Below are 9,436 nucleotides of genomic sequence, written 5' to 3'. Positions count from 1 at the left end.
ACACAATTTTTTGTGTCACTTATGTAATTTTTTAACCTTCCATCTGAAGCCATCCTATTAAGTAAGATTTCCAGGCATTCTTGGACAAGGTGTGTGCTCAAGAATAGTAAATCTGACACTGCAGGCTTCCTGGCACACAGGCTTCAATTGAACATGCATGCACAATCTGTCCAATTTGGCCAGAAAACATAGGATTTACTGAGCTGGTTGTTACACAGCCATAGTGCATATGGGCTGTGAATGTGTCTAGGATTACCAGTCACACAGCAGCCAGTCAGAGCTGCTGTGAATGCACAATAAGGTTTCGGTTGCTGGACTTACAGACACACAGAAATCCCAGGAGAGAATCCTGAAAAATCTGCCCTGATAAAATTCTGATCTGATAGAAAGAAAGCATTGCCAAGAAAACCTGGCTTTCAGCAGTTCTTAATTAAAAGCAAAAAGAAAAGAAAAAAATAGATCATCATGCCTCCCAGTGTTTCTGAGGGACTCCTGAGCTGGGGTGCTGCAGAAGGTTCCCTGACATGTTATCAGCTATCCCCCACAAACTGCTTTGGACTGCCCTTCTCAGCTGCCAGGATGTGAATTATGCAGATTTTAGCAGAGGCCTGGGGAAGGAGCTGTCCCAGACACTTGCAGCTCACCATAGTCTGAGTGCTTGCCCTTTTGTTTTCCTTTTTAATGCACACTAGAGTGGGTCTCTCAGGAGTGTAACAGTGGAGATAAGCATGGAAAAAAACCCATCTCCTGTCTGTAACTCTATTAGACACTCCTGGTGGAGATGGTCTTGTTTAAAATATGAAACCCAAATACGCAATGCTACTGCTAGAATGACATTGAGGTGCTGGAGTGTGTCCAGGGAAGGGCAATGGAGCTGGTGAAGGGTCAGGAGCAGCTGAGGGAGCTGGGGGTGTTTAGCCTGGGGAAAAGGAGGCTCAGGGGAGACCTTATCACTCTCTACAACCACCTGAAGGGTGGGTCTAGCCAGGTGGGGGTCAGTCTCTTCTCCCAGGTAACAAGTGAGGACAAGAAAAAACAGCCTCAAGTTGTGCCAAAGGAAGTTTAGATTGGATATTAGGAAAAATTTGTTCACCAGAAGAGTTGTCAAGCGCTGGAATAGGCTGCCCAATGAAGTGGTTGAGTCACCATCCCTGGAAGTATTTAAAAGATGTGTGGATGTGGCACTTAGGGACATGTTTTTGTGACGAACATGACAGTGCTGGGTGAATGGTTCAACTTGGTGCTCTTAAAGGTCTTCTCCAACCTAAATGATTCCGTTCTATATGTGACTATTGAGGGATCACATGGCTAGATGAATGCAGTATAGGAATCTAAACAGTAAATAGATCATTTGTACAGAGGAAAAAGGCTTGAACTTGCTAAATATTTCCATTTAAGTATTGCAGTAAAAGCAAACCTGCTGGGGAAAATAGCACTGTGTTTGGAGGTACAAAAACTCAAACATTCAAAATTAGTGCAAGGGCTTTTGCCTTTTTTAGTGCAAAGCCTAAAAAGATGACAGAAATGAGGGCTCTGTACTCATCTACACAACATTCTGTAATAATCAGGTCTATGCAAACAATTAAGTGTTCTCCATTCCATAGAATTTCACTTATATTTGTGAGAATACTCAAATCTTTTTAACAAAACAGTAGAACACTTAATTGAGAAGACTGCTGCTTCTATTACCACAGCTTTTTTTTTTTAACCAAGACTTGTGATACGCAGGGATTTTTTTGTTTGGTTGGTTTGGGTTTGGTTTTATTCTTTGTTTTGTTTGTTTCGTTTGGGTGGGTTTTTTTGTTGTTTTGTTTTCGTTTTTTTTTTAAAGAAGAAGCTATGAAAAGCCTTACTTCACTGCTTTCTCAGTAACTTAAACATCCCTGTTGCTTACAGATTGTGGATATTTGGTCTTGGCTGGTGTCAATTCTGTGGCAAAAGTGTCACAGAATAAAGTTTATGTACAGAGGATGCTAATTGGTTTACGAGGCATGGGGATCAGCAGTATCTGTGTCAGGTTCAGTGGAAAGAAATTATGTGAGGATTAGGTAGGTGACTGTTGATCTACTGGAAACACGAAATCAGCTTGAATTTAACCAGAGGATTTGTAGACCCTCCTAAAACTTGTGGTCAGTAGAAAGGTTTTTGATTTAGTTTTTATTTTGTAAGATGCTGCACCTGGAGAAAGAAGCTTGCTGGGTGATTACAATAAGTCTGCAAAGGAGGAGAACAGGATGGAGGACTGGGCTAGGAGAAGGAGAAGCTCTGATGGATTTGGAAAGACATCAACAAGGGACTACTCCATCTGAACTGAAAGGACTGGTCTATCTTGGTAAAGAGAGTCTTTGTGATACAAAGTCTGGATGTGCAGCATGAGCCAGGACAGCACTAGGCAGGTGAAAGCAGTGTAGGAGCCCCACAGCTGGGACTTCTGTTAGCATGGCTGGCAAGCCTTTTCTGATGTGGAAGGTTTGAGTCTTCTCTCACTTAGGCCAAGAAGTAATGTCTGTGACTGCTGCACTTCAGCTGGAGACATGCTATTATTTCCCCACAAAATGACAAAACTCATGTTTATTACCAGCTATACAGGTGTGTAAACCTTTCACACTTTTATCTGTCAAATTCTGCTGGGTTCCTTGCCTTTGTTGTGATTGAATATACTATTATTTCCCCTTTACTTTGTGTCTCACTTTTTATACTAGGTGTCTGGTTTAGAGCCACAGAATCATCAAGGTTGGAAGAGACCTCTAAGATCATCCAGTACAACCATCAACCCAGCACGACACTGTAACCCCTAATCCACTAACCCACATCACCCAGCACCAAATCCAGATGCCTCCTAAGGACCTCCAGGGATGGTGACTCCACCACCTCCCTGGGCAACCAAATTCCAATGCCTGACATGCCCTGACAGTGATAATTTTTTTCTAGTATCTAATCTGATTCTGCTGTTTCAGCTGAAGGCCATTTCCTCTGGTTCTCTCACTGCAGGCACAGTAGAAGGGACCGACCCCCACCTCACTACAGCTTCCTCTCAGGGAGTTGAAGAGAGCAATGAGGTCTCCCCTGAGCCTCCTCTTCTCAAGACTAAACAAACCCAGCTACCTCAGCAACTCCTCATAAGACAGGTTTTCTAGACCCTTCATGAGCCTTGTTGACCTTCACTGGACAAGCTCCAGCACCTCAATGTCCTGGAGCTGTGAGGGGGCCAAAACTGGACTTGAGGTGCAGCCTCAGCAATGCCAAGTACAGGAGGATGATCACTTCCCTCGTCCTGGTGGCCACACTATTCTTGGTTCAGGCCAAGATGCCTTTGGCCCTCTTGGCCAGCTGGGCACAGCTCACACTGAGCTGGCTCTCAGTGAGCACCCCCAAGTCCCTTTTTGCCGACCAGCTCTTGACCCACTCCTCGCCCGGCCTGTAGCACTGCACGGGTCTGCTGAGACTGAAGTGCAGGACCCAGCACTTTGCCTTATTAAGCCTCATGCAGTTGTCCTTGGCCCATTGATTGAGTCTGTCCAGGTCTCTGTAGTGCCTTCCTACCCGTGAGCATGTCTGTGGATCAACTCACAGACTTTAGGGGATCTCTGTGTAGGAAGCACCAAGGTCTACTTTTTTGTTTGTTTGATTGGTTGGCTGTTGCCCGGAGTTTTTTTCTTTTCTTTTTCATTTTTTTCTTTTATTTATTTTTTGTTTCCCCCGTGTCTCCGTTGGAAGCATTCCGGACACGGGAACGGGAGGGGACACGGCGGGTGCCGCGCACCAGGGCCGTGGCAGCTCCGGGGGCCGGCAGCGATGTCCCAGGTGACCACGAGAGGTCAGCGCAGGCTTTGCTGCGAGCGCGGCGCCGGGCGGCAGCGGCGCCTTCGGTCCCGTCCTAAAGGCAGGCTCTGCCGGCGAGCCTTGCCGTGCCGCGGGGAGGGAGCACGGACAAGTGGCACTGGTGTTATACCAGGCTGTCAGCAATCATGGCAAAATCCACTCACTCCTGTCTGAGTGCTGTTGCCAGGTGATATTCACCACCCTCCCCCATCTCCCCCTCGATCTACAGGAGTTGATCCTCCAAAGGTCTGTGCCCACCAGTTGGATGTATTAAAAACGTGGGAGGAAAAGACCAAGAAAACAAGCAGTGCAGACCGACCTTCACTAAAGTTCAGTTTGCTTATTAAGCGTCAAAGGTATCACATCTGCAGGGCTGATGCCTTCAAACCAGGGACGGGACCTTGGGCTTGCACAGCTTTCATTTCTACACCTCCTCTTCTGCGTCAGAGGCCTGGTGTTGATACTGTGGTTTGAAATCAGCTGGATCAAGTATCCAGTAATGAATGCTTCATGGCCTTCAGCACCATCTGTGCTAGGAGACCCAGGAATAACGGGGCAAACTGAAAAGTGGGATGTCAAGAAGCCCTAGTTCCAGGGCACTGCATCATTAAGCTGAAACTGGAAGCCTGGATGTGGAGGGATGAAGGTGTTAATATGGATCCATATATCACTTTATTATCTAGACAATTATATGTATTTTACTATTACATATGCACAATTCACCACTCCATTTTAAGTAGCATTTTTACTGTAATGAGAAAGTCGTCAAAGTCATAGCTGATATCAGCATCTTTCAAAACTGTGAGTCAGTTCTGGACTTTCCGCCTATTTCATCAGAAATAGGCCATTGAATACTTCTAACAGGCATACCATTTAGTGTGTCTTACCATTCAAGCTGTTCTTCTGCATTCATCCCCATTTATATACCTAGGGAAAAAAAAAAGAAAAAAAAAAAAAGAGGCTGATGTATCAAGGGTTTTTATCTTTTGAGAAAGAACGGTGCATGCTACATACACTGTGCTATTTCCAGCAAGTGGAGATAATTGCTCTTGCACGAATCCAGACCAGGAGATAATTTTCTGGAAACTTTTCACTTTTTTTTTTTTTGAATAAAGCAAACTAAGAATTTATGCCCTTCTCAAGCAAATTAAGAGTGACAGGTCACTGGTTTAGTTTCCAAGTTAAGAATGCCTTTGCATGTTAGTAGGGTTAAAGAGGTTGTTAGGCTTGGGAATTGGTATTTACATCAAAGAGTTTTCTCCCCAGTACTGACAGCTCTGTAGACATCAGAGAAATATTCTTAGAGAGGCTGGATGTGTCTTGGCAGACATCATGCCTATGTTGTCACTAGTTAAAAATGGAAGCTCACTAAGTGATTACTGTCAGGTCCAATGCTGTCACCTGTAGTGTCACCAAGGCACTAACTAGAAACAACTGGAAGTAGAAACACAGCAGCTCATTAAAGTGGCTCAGTTTGAGAAGCATTTTGGAAACTGTGGTGCTCAAAGAGACTGAAACTGCTGAGCATTGTATTGTATATACCATATAGACGAGACGTGCTTGATCCAGGACTCCCATTGAAGTACTGGAAAGGACATCCCCGGTTTAAACACATTTGAAAGGGGACGATGCGGCTGCAGGCTAGGGAACAGCAAGGGCGACAGTTTAGAGAGCTCCGTCTGTGCGACCCGCTGGAGTCGGTCCGGGCAGGTCGCAGTGGCACAGCTTACCCCAAGGTGGCTCTCCGCAACCTCTGTTAAACCGCTTGGGGCTGCTCTGAAGCGGTGACTCGGTGGAGACAAGTGCTAACTGTGAGCCCAAGCCTAAGCGTGTCAGACGCTGAAGGGACGTGAAAAGTGATTTGCATTTAAATATTTAGACTGTGCTCATTCACAGCGGGAAAGTTTGTTTTATTTTTGCTTGGTTTGCTGACAAACAGGTTCAGATCTGGGTTCAGCAATCACACTCTCTTCACGCTGAATTAATTATGAAGGATACACTGTTCAAATTGGAGCTACTTTAATAAAGCCCGACTGAAAAAAAAAAATCTGTTCTCTCAACACCCCCCCCCTCCCCGCCCCCGCAGCATCATAGGCCGATACAGCCTGCAGAAAGGTTACCAGTGAGCTCAGAACAGGTGTCTCAGGGCTTTGGCGCATCGGGGCTTGCAGTCCTGCAAGGATGAAATCTACACAGCCTCCTTAGACAGGGAGCCTGCTCCACTGCTTGACTGTTCTCAGGGGGAAGGGGTTTTCCTTACATCCGATCTGAGCCTCTTGCTTCACCGTAGGCTCACTGTCTCCTGCCTCCCCACTAGGAATTGCTGTGAAGACCCTGTTGTCTTCTCGATGATCGCTCCACAGGTTTTGCAGCCTGCAGTTTACCACCCAAACTGTGCATTCCCCAGGCTGAACTGGCGCTGGTCCCTCAGCCTGCAGAGCAGGACAGCGCCGCAGCTCTGGACACCTCGGAGCCCTCATCAGCACTTGCTCCAGTTCATCCGTGTGTTTCCCCTACTGGGGGTGCCCAAACCGGACAAACTACATTGCTGATGTCCCGTGAGTGCTGAGCAGAGGGGATTATCACCTCCCTCAGCCGGCTGGCCATGCTGGCCATGCTCCTGTTCGTACAGACCAGGGCACAGGGTGGCTTTGCTGCCGCCGGGGCACTGCTGGCCATGACCAGGTCACTGCCCAGTACAGCCCCAGGACCGTGTCCACAGAACTGCCCTCAGCCCTGGTGCTTACAGGGGCTGTCCCTTCGCGGCGTTTACGTTTGCAGAAACCATATTAATAAAACCTTTTGTTTATTTTTTTTCTTTTTTTTTTTTTTTTAAATCTCCCCTGCACGGTTCGGATTTTCCGTTCTAAATCTTGGACACAAATCGCCCTGCTACTTGCCGGTGCCCACGGCGAGCGGTGTGCAGGGAGCGGCCGGGCGTGCAGGCGCACCGCCGGCCCCGCTGCCCCGGTTGGCCCCGGCGGCGCCGCTGCCGCAGGCCGGCGCGTGCCTGCGCGCCCCCCCCGCCGTCCCTTCCCCACGTGGGCTCCCGGCACGAGCCGCCCTGCGCCGCCCCCCCCGCGCTTCCTCTCCGGCGCGCGCCGATTAGCATAATAAAGCCGCCCCTTTCTCCCTCGGCGGCCAATGGGAGGCCGGGAGGCGCCCGCGCGGGCTATAAGTAGCGCACGCCTGCCTGCTGCCACTTCAGAGCGCTGAGGGGGTGAGGGGAGCCAGGGCTGGGCGGAGCGAGGGCTGAGGGAGCCGCTGCCGCGCTGTGGGGACTGACTGCTATGACTCTGGAGGAGATCCACGGACAGCAGCCCATGCCTGCGGGCCACGACTGGTACGTGCGGGTGGGCACTGGGAAGCCGAGGAAAGCTGGTAGCGGGCGGTTTCGGGGCGGTGGTGGCGACGGCACCGCGCTGACCCTGTGTCCTCTCTCGGCCCGCAGGATGCAGGGCGCCGGCACGGCCCTCCACGAGCTGCTGGTGTCGGCGCAGCGCCGAGGCTGCCTCACCGCCGGCGTCTACGAGTCAGCCAAGCTGATGAATGTGTAAGTAAGGCGGCGGAGGCAGGGGGAGTGTGTAAGTCAGCCCGGCGGGGCTGCGGGGCGGCCGGCACCGACCGCGGGACTCATCACGCTGCTCCCCTCTTGCAGCGACCCCGACAACGTCGCGTTCTGCGTGCTGGCCGCGGACCAGGAAGACGAGGGGGACATCGCCCTGCAGATCCACTTCACTCTGATCCAAGCCTTCTGCTGTGAGAACGACATCGACATCGTGCGGGTGAACGACGTGGCCAAGCTGGCGGCCATCGTGGGGCCCAGCGAGGACTCCGGGGAGCCGCGGGATCTCCACTGCATCCTCATCACGGTGGGTGTCCCGCGGGCGGCAAGCGCTGTCTCCCCGGCGCTGCCGGCTCTACCCCGCATGGCCAGAGCCTGTCGGGGGCGGCCCCTTCTCCGCTGCGGGTGGTCGAGTCCTCTGTTAGGCACAGATAGAGCGCTTGGCACGCAGCGAAGTCAGCTGAGTAGTAGTAGTAGGAGGAGGAGGAGGCAGAACTTCTCGTAACTGTGGATTTCCTCTGCTGTCCACAACGGCAGCATCTCTGCTTCCTGTCTTGTCTCTGTCAGGACAGAAACCGTCTGGAAGTGCCTCCAGTCCTAAGCTAATGCTTCTGTAAATGTTATGATGACCTCAGCTGGCGGGCAGCACTCACGGTGTGCAACTTTTTTCTTTCTTGCAGAACCCGAATGAAGAAGGCTGGAAGGACCCAGCTCTGGAGAAGCTGAACTTGTTTTGCGAAGAGAGCCGAAATGTCAATGACTGGGTGCCAACCATCACCCTGCCTGAGTGATGGTCACCCGGTGCACTGGGGAAGGCTGAAACCTTTGTTGCATTCTCAACGTGCTGTGCGTTCACCAAAATGTGCAACAAGCTGCTGATTCCATGGATTAGCCTGGTCAAGAGACTGGATTAAAGTCCCTCAGACTGGCATGCAGTGGGCTCTTACAGAGGAGAAAGAGGAAAACAGCTCATCTCACCAGTGAGCCTCAGTAGGCTGCAACCGTGGAGAGGCTGACATACCATGGAACTGAAAGAAGTATTGCAAGTTTGGCTGTGTGGAGCTGTTTCAGAAGGGAGAGGGAAAGTTGAGGGAAGTGGGCCAAAACTTTCCAGAAGGACTGGATAGAGTACTGTAACTAGGAACTGTTGGTGCTGTCTGCAAAACACAGGAGAAAGTATCAATATTTATGGAGTATTGGGGATTGGTTATTAAGACAAATGCAGATATTCCAAAGCAGACAGACTTCAACAGGCCTCTTGGGTCACTCTGCAGATCTGTTTTAATACTGCAATAACTTTTATTGAAATATTTGCTGCTATTGAAGCTTTCATAATAAATTTTTGACAATTAATTTCTGGGAGTGTCTTGCTTGCTGGGTGTGAGGAAGCATGTCACTGAAATACCACTGATGTTTTGCTTGTGTGCTGTAGTCAAAGGTCTGTTCCACAGTAATGGAGTTATTGCTCAAATACTTTCCTGGGCTGGCTGAATGAAGTGCTGTGCTGTCCAAGTTGATAATTCAACCTTTTACCCTCTTGCAACAGCTGCTTATCGAAACAGCTTGCAAGACTAAGGAGTTGCATGCCTAATGAGCTCACTTATTGTAATAGGAGGTCTTTGTAGTCTACTGGAGGAACACAATGCATGTTAGAAACATGGATTTTTGGAATACAGACCTCCAGTAAATTGCATCATTATTTCTTAAGTATGACTTCGATGCATTCAGGGCTGACGTGTTTCCACTTGACAGAAGCGGCTTAAACATGATGGGGGGGCTGCAAAACTCCTTAGATGTCAAACACATCTAACATTTGCTTTGATTAGAATGACATCATTAAATCTAAAACTAGCAAATGGTGAATAAACATCACATCTGCTACAAGCTGCTCTCTGATTGCCATATGCTGTAACAATAGAAGCTGTCAGTCCAGAAGCCAATTTTGCAAAACCTAATTGCATGACAACACCAAATTAAGTCCAAAGCAATTTAAGGATGGTGTGGTCTTTTTTTAGACATACTGTCATGAAAAGTTAATATGGGCAGGTT

General features: G+C 49.0%; 1 protein-coding gene across 1 annotated transcript; it reads left to right on the top strand.

The window, feature by feature from the left end:
* Positions 1-7,024: 7,024 nt before the first annotated feature.
* GADD45G (growth arrest and DNA damage inducible gamma) lies at positions 7,025-8,740 on the top strand. The gene is made up of 4 exons (XM_039567758.1): positions 7,025-7,165; positions 7,274-7,375; positions 7,481-7,694; positions 8,068-8,740. The coding sequence occupies exons 1-4, from the start codon at positions 7,113-7,115 to the stop codon at positions 8,176-8,178; spliced, it is 480 nt and encodes a 159-aa protein (XP_039423692.1). The 5' UTR covers positions 7,025-7,112; the 3' UTR covers positions 8,179-8,740.
* Positions 8,741-9,436: the final 696 nt, after the last annotated feature.

Source organism: Corvus cornix, chromosome Z (assembly GCF_000738735.6).
Source record: "Corvus cornix cornix isolate S_Up_H32 chromosome Z, ASM73873v5, whole genome shotgun sequence".
Taxonomy (NCBI): Eukaryota; Metazoa; Chordata; class Aves; order Passeriformes; family Corvidae; genus Corvus; species Corvus cornix.
The sequence above is the reverse complement of the archived record's forward strand: the minus strand, read 5'-3'. Positions and strand labels throughout refer to the sequence as shown.

Bases quoted from the DNA above. Each gene is read 5' to 3' on its own strand.
- GADD45G (XM_039567758.1), top strand. From the start codon at position 7,113: ATGACTCTGGAGGAGATCCACGGACAGCAGCCCATGCCTGCGGGCCAC. The intron at 7,376-7,480 runs GTAAGTAAGGCG...CCCCTCTTGCAG, and splicing joins TCAGCCAAGCTGATGAATGT to CGACCCCGACAACGTCGCGT. The intron at 7,695-8,067 runs GTGGGTGTCCCG...TCTTTCTTGCAG, and splicing joins TCCACTGCATCCTCATCACG to AACCCGAATGAAGAAGGCTG.